At 41.5% G+C, this 15,184-nt stretch overlaps 2 protein-coding genes across 3 annotated transcripts; both read left to right on the top strand.

Moving 5' to 3' along the window:
• The first annotated feature begins 455 nt into the window (after nucleotides 1-455).
• Nucleotides 456-9,567, top strand: rlim (ring finger protein, LIM domain interacting). Of its 2 annotated transcripts, none has more exons than XM_004540967.4 (4): nucleotides 456-652; nucleotides 1,699-1,923; nucleotides 5,725-5,829; nucleotides 5,934-9,567. In XM_004540967.4, the coding sequence occupies exons 2-4, from the start codon at nucleotides 1,755-1,757 to the stop codon at nucleotides 7,736-7,738; spliced, it is 2,079 nt and encodes a 692-aa protein (XP_004541024.1). In that variant the 5' UTR covers nucleotides 456-652; nucleotides 1,699-1,754; the 3' UTR covers nucleotides 7,739-9,567. The 2 variants fall into 2 exon arrangements, with proteins under 2 accessions (XP_004541024.1, XP_076748227.1); XM_076892112.1 differs by lacking the exon at nucleotides 456-652 and adding an exon at nucleotides 742-1,103.
• Nucleotides 9,568-10,983: 1,416 nt separating this feature from the next.
• On the top strand, nucleotides 10,984-12,793 carry glod5 (glyoxalase domain containing 5). The gene is made up of 4 exons (XM_004540966.4): nucleotides 10,984-11,239; nucleotides 11,631-11,786; nucleotides 12,007-12,162; nucleotides 12,291-12,793. Exons 1-4 carry the CDS (start codon nucleotides 11,183-11,185, stop codon nucleotides 12,432-12,434), a joined length of 513 nt encoding a protein of 170 aa, XP_004541023.2. The 5' UTR covers nucleotides 10,984-11,182; the 3' UTR covers nucleotides 12,435-12,793.
• The last annotated feature ends 2,391 nt before the right edge of the window (nucleotides 12,794-15,184 follow it).

Below are 15,184 nucleotides of genomic sequence, written 5' to 3'. Positions count from 1 at the left end.
ATTAAATGCATTCTATCTTGTTTTTATGTACAACATTCACAGGGCGTATAATTGTAAAAGATGTAAACAATACGAACTATACTGTATGAAACTAATGTTTCGTAAATTCTCAAATAAGATATTTCTTTTGTCCGCCAAACAGCTAAATCTCATTTGAGAATTTATGCAAAAACACTGAGATTTTTTTCTTCATTGTTTTAATGTATTAATTTCTAACTTTCCTAAAAAACAGTTGTATTATGCTGGCCATTTAAAAATTCAAAACTCTACCTAGTATTTTGCATTAGCCACCGCACAGCGACGCTACAGCTCGCCAGCGTAGCCCCCTTGTCAACAAACATCCTTGTTCGTCTTTTTTTTTTAATCCAAAAATATTTATCGCCCTGATTTTAGTCTCTCAGGAACGCTGCGCCTGTCTCACCCGACCTCCATCGCTACGCCTAAACGCGAGACATTTGCCAGTGCCTGTAAGGAATTACTCGGGGTAAAACCCAATTGTTTCGTCCGTTTCCGGAAAATCATTTTAGGCTTCCTACAAGAAAGAAAATGGAATCTGGCAGTCGCACTTAGCTAAACAGTGTATCGTTTCTGGGCGAATATTAAAAGGGCAGCTGGGTTGTACGATAACGCTGCCGTTAACATCGCCAAGCAGGTAATTATTAGTGGTTTGGTGACAGATGGTGTATCCGTTCTAATTAACTTTACTCTCTTTAGCTAGCTAATTTTAGCTGGATCGCTTTGGTTAGGTTATGGCTATTAACGTCACTGGTTGACGTTGTTAGCTTGCGGTGATACTAATGGTAGTTCAATGCATTTTTAATGAAACCGTGATGTTTATAGTCAATGTCCAGTAACGGTAAACAAGAATAATATCAAGTTCAAAAGACGATTCCAGCTTCAGCTTTGTTTTGCCTCATATATTCACATGGGGCTGATGTAAAAGCGAGCACTAGCACAAAGTTAAAAGCTAATGTTGAGTAAGACGTTTGTAACGCTTCTAACTCGGCTAGTTGACGTGGAAGCTAACTAGTGTTAGCGCAGCATAACCGGGATTGCTTTGTCATTGAATGATCTTGTTTGGATGATGTTGCAGTCACTACACAGTGAGTTTCTTGTTGTTTGATTTACAGGTCATTAGACACACGATGGGACCTCTTTTATGGCTGAAAATGATGGAAGTAGCCGGCGTTAGCACCTATGTAGCATGCTAATTGGTCGCTAGCCAGCGTAAGCTAAGCTAGATGATGCCATTTTGTTTTTATCTCGACTTTGACTTTGAGCAACATATGGCTTCATCGTACGACTTACAGCCACATAGATCATTATATTATTTGAGTTATTTATACGACTTTAAAATACATGTGACATTTTCGAGGAAATCGTATTTTGCGTTTCGATATGGGCTCAACTTACAAGTGTGGCTCAATGTTATGCTTTGAAGACGTTACCGGTGCTAACATTTGCTAATGTGTCGTTATTCTTATTTGATGCTGCGTGGTGCCTGGTTATGCCTAATTTTGATGCCCAGTTGCCTCTCTTCTTAACTGTCATCACTACAATAACTGCTATACTTTGTGAAAATACTTGATGTATCAAATAATACATTTCATGAGTGGTTGGTAATGAATCCCAGTTGCAGGAGGGCATGCTCATGTCTTTTAGATCAGCACCTAATCCTTTGTTTACTTTTTTCTGAAGCAACTGGATCTTGCTGAATATTGGATCATCTCTAGTCCGCCCTCCCTTCTGAACCAATGGAGGGGTCTGACAGCGTGGAACAGAATGGCAGTGAACTGCCAGAGTCACAGCGCAGGAGGCAGCTGGACCGCCTGGACAGGGAGGAGGCCTTTTACCAGTTCGTCAACAATCTCAGTGATGAAGACTACCGTCTCATGAGAGACAACAACCTTTTGGGCACTCCAGGTAGTAAATCTTTAACCTGTCTATTCTTTAGTCTTGTTAAAACCTCCCAATTAAAGTATTAATGATTTACACAAGTAAAGAGTACTTTTTCTTTTCTGCGCTCCCTTTCTATGTTCTCTGCTGAACTCGCACCTCTCTTTAAAAGTTTTCAGCTGTTTAACTGGGAGGAAGGTAGGAATATGCTATTGATATGAAGAAAGTTAAATAATTTCACACACAAGGCACCTTGATTGAGCAGTAAGCATTGAAGATCACACTCACAGTGCAGTATTTTTCACATACAGGCTTTCTTTTTGTTTTTTGTTTTCAAACCCAGATTTCTTGGTGGATAAATCTCTTGGCCGTTTGTGGAAAGTAGAGTTAGTTTATCTTTGAACAATCTTTTGTAGTAATTGTAGTTGGAATGTGTTTTGTTTTGGGGTTTTTTTTTTTTTTGGTTTTTTTAATAGTAGCTTTACCTCTAATGCTATTTTTTTTATTTTTTTTTTATTTTTTATTTTTTAGTCGCGTTATTCAGCTTCTGGTCAAACTGCACGATTGACTCGCAGGGGTTAGAAGTTCGTAGGTCACGATGCAGGGGCTCACACTATACGGCCCGATGCTCTGATGCGACCTGAGTGCTCAAACTGTGCGTTCATAAAAACGAAGGTTATAACAGAAATTCTGTCGCTCGCTCTCCCTCTCTCTTTCACTCACACAGACACGCACACCACCACCATCAACTTTGCTAAATTGCTAATGAAAAACACTGATCAGGCAGCTGTGATTGAGCAGCAATGTAGATCCAACTATTTTCACGGTTGTGGTTGTGATAATTTTGTGAGGCCACATCGAAAAGGCTCGGATGAGCTTGCCATAGTTCTACAAGTTGTGTCTCCATCGCTTGTGTCCAGATCACACGCTGCACTGCCGTGCTGCGCAGTCTTTTTCGCTGACATTTGTGTTTGCGCGTGTGCAGTGTGAGAAGCTGCTTTGACACCCTCACGACGGTCGCGAGGATTTCAAACCTGTTTGAAATCCTCACGACCAAGCGATTAATGATCAGGAGCTGGTCGTGAGGGGTTAATTGCTTCTCGTTACCCCACGTATACTACACGACGCACGATGAAGGCCAAAATCGGGCCGATCGCCAAAACGGTCGCACGACTCAAAAATCGGCCAAAAATCGCACAGTGTAAGCCCAGCATTAGTTAACTAAAACACGAACTGTCAACAGGCATTTCTTATAAAACGCTATTCATCAACCACACAGTTTAAAGTGTACAACTTTCTAGTTATATTTTATTGCCTTTACCAAACTATGTGAAATAGTCTGATGCCCCAAATTATGGTTTGAAAATAAAATCTGATGTAATGGAATTTCCTGCACTAAACTATATGCTGATGTCAATATGGTTTTCCGCATCATACATATCATATGTAGTTTCTATTTTCAGTTGTCCTGTCACTGAGTAATTTTCTCCTACTTTGTCATGAGAGAAAAAGATGGTCCTTTTCGAAAGCCCCTCTTTTGGTTCATCTTATTTTAGCTGTCTTCTGCCAGTTTTATTGATATAAAAATTTATGACCTGTTGGTCTAATCTCTGTCCTCCCATCTTTACATAGCTCCTGCTTGTCAGTAGAAGTTAAAGTAAATGTTAAGCTTAAGTACCTATGGCTAGTTTTGGATTTGCCGCTATCCTTGAAATTTCACCTCCTATGGACTATTGAAGACATCCAATCCATTTCTGTCCCAGGAGAGTGGGAGTGGGAAAGTAAGTTTGGAGCGTGTAGTGGAGCACCCTACAAGGAGAGGGCTATGACTGGAGAGTGTCGTGCCCTGGTAAGTCTAGAGGTTGACCCTGTGCACGAGAAAATGCTAACTTCCTGGTTTGAGACCGGATGTGGGGTTGTACATTTCCGGTTGCTTTACTTTGCGGTCAATCGCTACTGCGAAAATATTCTCCAAAATCATGTCCAAAACTCAAAAACGGAAAGATCGCGTTAAATTACAAAGAGCAGAAGGTGGGAACACTCACCACTGTTGTGTCATAAAAAATCTAATGATCAACTTTGACGTGTAAGGAGTTTCGATGATCAGTTGTTTACACCACTCAACACAAGCAGAACTGCATTACAAAATCAGAAGACACATCGTCCACATTCAGAAGCACATCTCTGTATAGTGACTGGTCTTATGATTTAAACAGGCAAATATTCAGCATTCAAACTACAGGTGAAGAATAGTCAAACCAGATGTTTCCCCGTTATGTTGATATCAGCTAGTCAAGTACACACCTAGACAGCATGTTAACAAACTGAAAAAAAGCCACACAAAAAATGAATGATTGCTGGTAAGGGTTTCTATACATTAGTATTTACGAAGGGTATGTTGTAACTTACCTTCAAAATTACAGTGCTCCCTCGATGTAACGCGGTTCACCTTTCACCTTGCTGTTTCGTGGATTTTTTAGTGCAAGTTTGCAGTCATGGCGTGGGTTCCCTCTGGTACTCCGGCTTCCTCCCACCGTCCAAAGACATGCAGCTTGTGGGGATAGGTTAATTGGATAATCCAAATTGCCACTAGGTGTGAATGTGCGAGTGAATGAGAGTGCGAATGGTTGTCTGTCCCTGTGTGTTGGCCCTGCGACAGACTGGCGACCTGTCCAGGGTGTACCCCGCCTCTCACCCTATGACAGGTGGGATAGGCTCCAGCCCCCCGCGACCCTGAAAAGGATAAGCGGAAGCGAATGGATGGATGGAAGTTTGCATGCTTATTTTTTTACGTCGCATTGCGTCCTGCGTCCTGATCGCTGCAGACGATCTCCTCCGTGACGTCTCTCCTGTACAGTACAGAATCGCTGCATCGATCGCTAGCAGTGTGACTCTGAAGTGCAGTACTGGATGTCCACGAAACGTTTTGCACCGTCAAAAAATAAAACTTGCTGCTTGATTTCACCCATCGCTGGTTATTTTTAGAACATAACACCCGCGATAAACGAGGGACAGCTGAGAAATATAACATTTGAATCCCTTTTCTCTTTTGCTCTGAGGCGCAGGGAAAAAATATCGACAAGTCGATGAACATCATTTACAGATATATTGGGTAAATGCCCAAGACATCTATAGAAATGTGAGTCTCTTCTTTGGTCAGCCCCTGGGGCTGGTCTTCATCATCATCATTTAGTAGGAAGAAGTGAGCAAGTCGCAGGAAGGGCAGGGAGCTGGGCTCCTCCAGGCCGATAGGTGGTCTTGGTCGAGCCCTGCCACCAGTGGGAGGCGGACCAGTGGCAAGGCCTTCATCCATATCAGTTTCAACCGTCCTTCCTCTGCCTCCAGCAACAACCGAAAGGATGGTTGCTGCTGGCCGCTTGATTTGTTCATTTGCTTAACTTGTTTTGGCCGGTAAACAAGGTGCGAATAGGACACCGGAAACAAAGCTCCCCACAGGAGTTTCCGCACCGGAAGTAGCATATGCTAACGTGCACATAGTCAATTGTCCTGTTGCTGTGATCAAAGGAAAAATGAACAATCAAAATATATGTACTGATTATTATTAATAATATATTTTTAATGTATTTATTTTAGGTTGCTAGCTGAAAGATATGTAGTTCTATGTAGCTTGTTCTTCTGTCAGCTTCCCCTCTTTCCTTGCATTAAATCCAATATTTGTTTTTATTGTAGGGAGTTAAGTTGGCACTTTCTACCAGCTGCTTGAGAAGAGGAAGCGAACTTAACCCTTAAAGAGTAGATGGACTGCTGATGATTTATTTATTTTTTCTTTGTTAATAACAGAATGTTATTTTGTGATGTTTCTTCCAGGCGAGGTAACACAAGATGAGTTATTCAATAGACTACAGCAAATCAAAGATGGTCCTGAGCAACAGAATAACACCGCTGGTACTGAAAGTGTAGAAGATCCAGTTGGTACGTTTGATATTTCTCTATATATTGTTTTGTTTTTTCCTCATTCTTTGACTGCTTTTATGTCAGAATATGATTTCTCACTTGCTAATTCTGCTCATTTTCAGAACAACCGGAAAGCTCAGAGGATCCTGCCAGTGGTGATAGTCTGCTTGACTGGCTGAACACTGTGAGGCGCACAGGCAACACAACTAGAACCGGTCATCGTGGGAATCAGTCATGGCGGGCTGTGAGCCAGACCAACCCGAACAGTGGCGATTTTCGCTTCAGTCTAGAAATCAGTGTGAACCGCAATCTGGCTGAGCAACAGGCAGCTATTGAGGGAGAGCAGGAATCATCAGAGCAACCTCCAGAAGAATCATCAGAGCAACCTCCAGAAGAATCATCAGAGCAACCTCCAGAAGAATCGCAATCGCCAGAAGAATCGTCAGAGCAATCGCCAGAAGATAGGTCAGAGCAACCTCCAGAAGAATTGCCAGAACAGTCTCCAGAACAAGCTCCAGAGGGTCAAGAAATAGTGGCAAATGCTGAACCACCAGTTCCCATGGAGACAGAAGTGGTAGAAGAACCAGTTGTAGATGAGTTGGCGGTCATAGTGGAACCAGAGCCTGAACTAGAAGAGGTTGTTTCACAAGAGCTTGTAAGTGAATCTCCCACCTCACCTTCTCCCCTGCCAGTGCAGCCACCACTCTGTCCTTCTCCACGCAGAGGGCAAAGGAGACCCCGCAGCCGAAGTCCAGAACCACGCAGGACTCGGGCCCGTTTAGCCAGGAGCCGCTCCCCTCTCAACTTGGATCAACTTGATGGACTTCCTAATCCACGGCATTCTTACATCTCTCAAAGTGCCAGTTCTTCCAGCAGTGCTCCCCCTGTACCTCAAGTGGAGGGTAGCTCACGGACTCGACAGCATGTTCTTTCAAGACCAAGCCACACTGATGGAGATGCTCAGCAGTCTAGGGCAGTTGCAGAATCCATTCCAGAGGCCCACAATGTTGCCTCTCAGGAGGTAGAAGCCTCTGGGGGCGAAGGGGGCGCAGCAGGGCGTCGCCCCCCTACTATTATGCTTGACCTTCAGGTGCGCCGTGTGCGTCCAGGTGAATATCGGCAAAGAGACAGCATTGCCAGTCGTACTCGCTCGCGCTCCCAGAACTCAAACAACACATTTATGTATGAGAGTGAACGTGGTGGATTTCGTAGGACTTTCTCGCGCTCTGAGCGTGCTGGTGTGAGGACCTACGTCAGCACTATTCGCATCCCCATCCGAAGAATCTCCGATGCAGGTTTGGGAGAGGCAACTTCAATGGCTCTCCAGTCTATGATACGGCAGATCATGACTGGGTTTGGTGAGCTTGGCTACCTCATGGACTCTGACTCTGACTCTTCAGATTCAAACCGTGGAGCCAGTGCTCCTGCAGAAATAGAAGCCCTCCATAATCCAGATGCTACACCTGCCGATGCTCCTGCTGCTGATGTTGACGAGCAACCGGTTGCTGCTGGAGGCAGAGGAAGGACGGTTGAAACTGATATGGATGAAGGCCTTGCCACTGGTCCGCCTCCCACTGGTGGCAGGGCTCGACCAAGACCACCTATCGGCCTGGAGGAGCCCAGCTCCCTGCCCTTCCTGCGACTTGCTCACTTCTTCCTACTAAATGATGATGATGAAGACCAGCCCCAGGGGCTGACCAAAGAACAGATTGACAACCTCTCCATGCGCAACTTTGGAGAGAGTGATGCCTTGAAGACTTGCAGTGTGTGCATAACAGAGTATGCAGAAGGGAACAAGCTACGTAAGCTTCCCTGCTCTCACGAGTACCATGTGCACTGCATAGACCGCTGGCTCTCCGAAAACTCCACATGCCCCATTTGCCGCAGGGCTGTCCTAGTGTCAGCCAACAGAGAGAGTGTGGTGTAACGCTTTGACAGACTGAAGGCCTTTTGTCTCAGCCGAAGTAATCCAATATCTCCCAAGTCTGTAAGAGGCTGTGAGAAAACGTGTTTCTGCTGTTGAAATGTATTTCCTTCATACTATTTGTGAGTTTGATCGTATTGCAGACAACAGGTTTTATTTGGGGTGCTCCTTACAGTGACGATGGAGAATATTTAGTTTTTAGTTAGACATTTATTATTATTGCAGTCCAAAGTGGGGCACAAGCGATGCATGCTGTCTATCAACCCGTAGTGGCTGTGCAGTGTTGCGTTGCATCAAGCCATGCGCACAAGTAGACTGATATCTCATAAAAATAAATCCTCTGATTATAAATGCTGCACACTTGCAGGTAGTTCAGGCACTTCAAATCTGTTCTCTCAACTCCCGAATGGCCCCTTGTATAACATTAGCTGGGTATAGGTACAGTTGCTAGTTACACCAGTTCAAAGTATTAGCTGTAAATAAGCTTGTAAAATAATTTTGAATCATACATTGTATCACTGAATTGGTTTCGGATTGTAAATGAACTCATTTGAAGATCTGGGTCATGATGGTCTGCAATTACTCTCTGAATTTGATTTTAAATGTTTAGGTGCTAACAATGTATACAGCAGAATTATTTACAGATTGTGATGTCCAAAGGATGGAGGACAAAGTGTTTTGCAATTTACAGTGTGACTTGTGCTCTCCATTCTTGTTCACCCTAAATAAAACACTTTTTTTTTTCTTCTTTGTTTGGTTTTGAGCGGGATATACCATAAACTCGCAGAGGGAAAAAAAACCCAGAATGTTGAACTTTTTAGGTTTTTGTTTTTTTGTTTGTTTGTTTTTTTGTTTGTTTGTTTTTTTTTTCTCCAAAAGTTAAAGTCTGTTTTGGATTAATATTGTATTGTTACTTTCTTGATTATTGTAATGCCAGATGTAATCGTATGAGAAAATGAAAGATTTTTCATTATGGGTAATGGAGGCTTTGTCAGTATCAAGTTGTGAGTTCCCCACCTCTAAAATATTAGCAGGCATGACACAGATGCAAAAGGACATTTACTTTTAATACTAAATGATGTCACAGTTGTGATCCTTTTGTGTGTTATTGTTCTTCTCGATTCTTTTTTTTCCTACTAACAATTGGATTAATTAAATATGAAATAAATTGTGGTCTTGGCAGAGTGAAATAATCACAGATTGAATAAAATGGCAATCCAGACTTGCTTCCTCAGCTCAAGCCACAACAGATCTCTTTACCTGTCAGTCCACCTTCATGTTTAAGTTGCAGCTTAAGTTATTACCCCAAAGGTTTGATATATACCAAGTCTGGGGTGGGAAAGTCTCCATTATTGTTCATTGGGTTTTGCTTCATAGGAAAGTCAAGTTTCTTGACCACTGTGCCCTCCTGCCTCACGAGCAAATGCTCCATATCTGTGTGCAATACATGCAATTGTAAAAGTAAGGAAATGAAGACTTATTACCCATTATGTGTTGAATTTATTTTATTTAGAAGTTCTGTAGGTTTTAATAGCACTGTTGATGAACAGGGACACTGGCTAAAGGAGAAAAAAAAAAGCAACACTTAAAGCCATCCTGTCACATTTCTTATTTTGTTTGATGTCTTAGCCACAACTATTACTTCCCTGTGTGGAGCATAAAGGTTTGAATGCAAGATGATGTTGAATACCATTAACATGTAAACAATGTATGTTCCCTCATAGGCCATGCTTTAGTTTTGGCCTTGTTCTGTGATCCATCCAGTGCAGTATGTTAACTGGGTGTTAAATGAAAACTAACCGCTGAATTAAACAAGTTGTTATGCTATGAAATGCTTTGCCAGTATGCATTCTCTACACTTACTGGGCTGTCTGATCAAATGAACACGTCCACAGCTGTAGTCACTGGCCACTTCACTAGTTACACCTTGATGGACCCCCACCCCAATTTGACTCCAGAACTGCCTTACATCTTCATGGCACAGATTCAATAAGGTGCTAGAAACATCTCTCAAGAGATTTTGGCATCGTCATTGACATGACAGTGAGACTCAGCTGCTGCACATCCATGATGCAAATCTCCCATTCCACCTCATCCAAAAAAATGCTCGGTTGGATTATGATCTAGTGACTGCGGATGCCATCTGAGTAAAGCGAACAGTTTATGATGATCTGAGCTTTGTGACACGGTACTTACCCTGTTGGAAGCAGTCCTCTGAAGATTGGTACATCATGGTCATAAAGGGACGGACACGGTCAAGTGAAACAACGTTCAGTTGGCACTTAGGGGTTCTAAGTGTGTTAAGAAAATATTTCCCACACTATTACAGCACCAGCAGCAGCCTGAACTGTTGATGTGAGGCAGTTAAACTGTTGATTCATGCTTTGATGGCATTTATGCCATATTCTCATCCTACTATTTGACTATCGTAGGAGAAATCGAGACTTATCAGACCAGGCAACATTTTTGAAATCTATTGTCCAATTTTGGTGAGGTTGTGTGACTTATAGCCTCAGTTTCCTCATCCTCTTCCTATTGGCTTTATCAGTCTAAAGCAGCCTAGCCATTCTCCTCTGACCTCTGACATTAACTATATGTATTTTTCACCCAGAAAACTGTGACTCACTGGACATTTTCTCTTTTTCAGACCATTATCAGAAACACTCAGATCAGCCCATCTGGTACAAAGAGCAATGCAACTTTCCAAGTCACTTATACACCTTTCTTCCTGATTATGATGCTTGGCTTGAACTTCAGCATGTGATCTTGACCATATCCATACGCCTAACTGCACTGCAAAGCTGCCATGTGATTGCCTGATTAGATATTTGCATTAACAAGCACTTGAACAGGTGTACATAATGAAATGGCCAGAAAGTGCACTTTATTTGTACTTTGCCAGTCATTTATTAACGGGCCTTAAACTACCCTGTGATCAGAACAAGTAGATGGATCATGAGCCTGCCTGTCAGCAGGCTCTATATCACAAACCAAAAAACTGACCCCTTTGTTTGAAATTCAATACTGCATATGTTACAAAGGTGGAATAGTGTGAGCATTGTAATGTGTGCATTAAATGATGGGCTTAGTGTACTTAGTAGTTTACCCTGAGCACTGTCCTTATTTAAATAGAGGAAAGCAGTACATCAATATGACCTCAATAACAAAACTCAGACTATTATTTACATTAAACGCATGATTACACTTTACGGCAGGGCAGCCGTACCTGCACAGGTGTACCTGTCAAACGATTAGTGTTGTTATTACCCCTCAGAATCCCAGCCGACAGACAAAAAACAATGGTCCTTGTTTATGCCCATGCACTCTGTATAAACTGCATGTTTCGACAAGCATATAAACGTACGGCCATTGTGCTGTGGTAAATGTTTCACAGGACACGAGTGGAAAAAACGAGGAAGTAGCCTACCGCTGTCACATTACGGCAGGATGGCGCTCCGGGCAGCTGGAGGTCGTTTATGGCAGTTTCAGAAGAGCTGTCTGAAGGTAAAATGCGTTATTATCTGGCTAAAGGGCTAACAGTGCACACCTATCACCACTATTGTCCCGTAAACTTTGGCAGGCTGCAGATGTTTAGACGTAAAAACAGTTTAGACTTCCGTTTTTAGGGAAGCGACGGAACCGAATTGTGAAGTTGGTTAATGGTGTAAGTGGCTCGAGTTTATATTGACGAGCTAAGGATATGGGCTAACAAGCTACGAGAGCTAAATCGATATTTTTAAAACCAGTGCTTCCTTTCACCTCTCACACGTCTACGGGCTGAAGCACATACTCACCACGGAGCGTCGCTGTTCGCACTCAGCTCAACTACAGCCACTTCTATTCATGGCGACAAAGTCAACTCCTAAATCAAAGTTTGTTCTCTTTTCTCTTGTAGGTTACCAGCTTTCAAACACTAGGAACTGTCAAATACAAAAGAAGCTGTCCCGTTGAAGTGAGCCATCTGGATCATTTGGTGCTTACAGTGAAAAGTGTGCCAGATACCATCAGTTTTTACAGCTCAGTTCTTGGCATGGAGGTGGTCACTTTTAAGGTATGCACAGTAAAAACCCATTGCTTTTATTATTAATGCTGTTGGGCATGTTTCTATTAAATACGCTTGTTTATTATAATGACAAATAATTGCATTGCAGTAGAAAAAGTGAACTGCCATGGTTTTTAAAAAAAATGTCCACTAGGTGGCATGCTTTGATTGTGAGTCTTGAGCCTGGAGTCTTCTGTACACCCACTCACATCTTATCTGCATTTTCAAGGGAAACCGCAAGGCTCTGAGCTTTGGGCAGCAGAAGTTTAACCTTCACCAGCGGGGGCAGGAGTTTGAACCAAAAGCTAAGCATCCAACCTCCGGCTCTGCAGACTTGTGCCTCATAACCAAAACCCCTCTAGCTGAAGTAGCTGCTCATCTTAAGGTAGTTCACACAATTCCTTAAGTGGTTTTGATTTTACAGGTCACATTATGTAACCATTTTGAGGAAAGGAAGTTAGGAAAAAAATCAGGGCTTGTTAAAATGGTCTGTGTCCTTTTCTCCTCTTGCAGGCTTGTGGAGTCAAGATTGAAGAGGGTCCCGTGGAGAGGACGGGGGCTGTGGGGACCATCATCTCACTGTACTTTAGAGATCCTGACCAAAATCTTATTGAAGTGTCAAACTATAACCAGTCAACAGCAAAGGACTCTTCTTGATACTTCTTTGGCCTTGGTTACTGACATGTCAAACAACTCACCAGCCCACCAAACTCATTCTAGTCTGGTATACAACGCAAAATTATTGCTTTTACTATAATTGTATTTAGTTTAAGCTGTTATTTTAGAGTCTGTTATGAGTCATTAGGACAGGGTGTGGGTGTTCAGCTCTGCTTAAGTTTCTGTTTTAGTTGTGTTTGGACAAGGCAGTGCAGGCACAGTTTAGTAGAAAAAGTGAAGAATACTACCAGAGGATGTTTATCCACAAGTTTTAAATGGGCGCTTGTGACGGTTTTTATATAACTCTGTCTGTGACATTGCTTTGCAGAGGAAAATAAAAGGTTATAAAGTGCACCAAAGGCTCTGTTGGAGTTCTGCTTTTTTTTTTTTTTTTTTTTTTTTTAAATAAAATGTTTGGAAACAAGAAAAATATCTGCTCCTTCTGTTACCATTTCTTGTGTTGTTTTTGTCACTATGAGTTCTTAAGCCATTTATTAATGCAGCACTACAGTTGCATTACTCAGCAATGCAGTGTTTAGCTGCACATTAGTTTAAGAGTGAAAAATAAAATCCTGGGATTTAAGTTATTTACATGCAAGAGTAGTACTAAAACCATTTTATAAGTGTGCTGTGGTAGAGGCTGTGAGATCGCAGTAAATCGATAGTTACGGCACACTAACATAAGGCATCTAATCAGATTATTTTGTTGGAGAAAAATTACAAAAAGGTCTGATGTCGACATTATGTAGTCAGTGTTGATTTATCGAAGAGCCAAAACACTGAAATGGCCAAAACATTTGAAAAACCCTACCTAAAAAAGCGCTGTATGAACTAAAGTACTGTGGCACTTTCACGTTGCATCTGCAGCTGCTTGGCCACGGAAATCCACGCCATGAAGCTCCCGGAGTGCCGTGTTTGTGCTGATGTTTTGGAGCTCTTCTGGCAGCTTATATTGAATTGCTAAAATTACTGCTGTATATGTGAACTGTATATAACATAATATTGAAGCCCTTTCATGAACAGGTAAGCCCTTTCTCTAGCTTTTCAACCCCACAGTGAGACCATTTTTTGGCTCACATATGTTATATAACAATAAAGAATATGTTATATTCTTTATTGTTGCTTCAGACATACACAATGTCCCATTTAAACATGGCATATGAGCTACAGTTATGGCCAAGAGTTTTGGCAGTGGCACAAAGTACATCATGCACTTTGCCTCTTTAGCTTTTGTTTAGATTATTATTATTATTTTTTTTTTTACACGTTTCTATGATTTAGTGAAGAACAATCACAAGGACGTTATAAGTTAAAAAAAAACAACTTTATTAACAAATAAATACAAATTCAGTTCTGGTAGTGGTGCCACAGCTATTATCATCTTTTATATTCTCATTTTTTCCCCCATTCAAAGCATTTAAACGTGTGATTTCTTTTCATGTTTGTAACAAGACACTGCAGATGACACGCCAGTTGCTGCAACCCAAAACTGCACACCAGTAATTCACGCTTAGAGTTCATGGAGTAGTAAATATACAAGGGCTGTGTTACATTTCAGTTTTACAGGGAAGTTTGCCTTTAGTTATAGTAATTCACCTTGTTCCTGAAAATCTTCTTGACTAGTGACGTTTGCTTTTATTGTCTTCCACTGATTTTTAAACCTTTAGCATGAATGCTCATTGTTCTAGTTTTTTTGTTTTGTTGTCAAGGAAAAGGCCCACTGATGACACAGATAACCCACTTGTAAACACCCCCTCTGCTACCTGACAACAGAAGCAGTATCGATGAGCATGGGGAGGGTTGATGTTGCATCACCGTTATATTGTCTGTTTTGATGTGGGTGTAAAAAGTATAATAGCTAAACCTGTGGTATTCGTGCTTATTGTGTTTGAGTTCTCGGACTTGTTGATCAGTGTGTCCCAATACAAAAGAATTCATGTTGCATCATATTAAGGGTTTTCCTCATCGTAGATGATATTTTTAGCTGTAATCCTTTTCATGATGAAACAGTGTAGTGTATATGGAATTATAATGAATGATGTGTGATACAATGGAGCCTATCCCAGCTGTCATAGTGCGAGAGGTGGGGTACACCCTGGACAGGTTGCCAGTCTGTCGCAGGGCTCCTTCCTTCTATCATTTCCTTATTATTGTTATTGCTCATGTCAGTAATATTGTCTTTATAAGCGCAAGGACCAGGTATGAGGAAAAAAAACTATATTTCCCAGCACTATTTCGTGTTTTATAACATCTTTTTATGATATTTATTCCATATGATAACCCCCTCAAACACACAAATTCTCTATTAATATTTGTGTGTAGTTTTTTAACTTTGTCTGTCTTTTATCCACTTCACCAGCTAGACTGGATTGTAGTTATATAAGAATGATGCATCAACAAACTTTTTTTTTTCAGTTGCGAAAGGCCAGCACAGCAGTTAAGAATGTAACAAAGTCTATATCTGTTAATCCAAAAGTCTTTCCTATCTCACTAATAGTTCTTTTTTTTTTTTTGGCAATTATTTGTTTGCATCAGCACATTTTATGACCTGTACTTCAACCGATAGTGTTAGTTAAAGTACACAAGCATATTTGTTTTTATAATCAAATCAGATACTAAAACATGCATTTGGCTTTTAAATTATCTAATGGGTGCGATTAATTTATTGACAAACCAGTTAGGCTCTACTTTATTGCATTACTAGCTGGCGGACTCTTTAAGCACCTCTGGGATATGTAACACAGAACATG

Source organism: Maylandia zebra, linkage group LG2, assembly GCF_041146795.1.
Source record: "Maylandia zebra isolate NMK-2024a linkage group LG2, Mzebra_GT3a, whole genome shotgun sequence".
NCBI lineage: Eukaryota > Metazoa > Chordata > Actinopteri > Cichliformes > Cichlidae > Maylandia > Maylandia zebra.
This window is presented reverse-complemented; position numbering and strand designations above follow the sequence as displayed.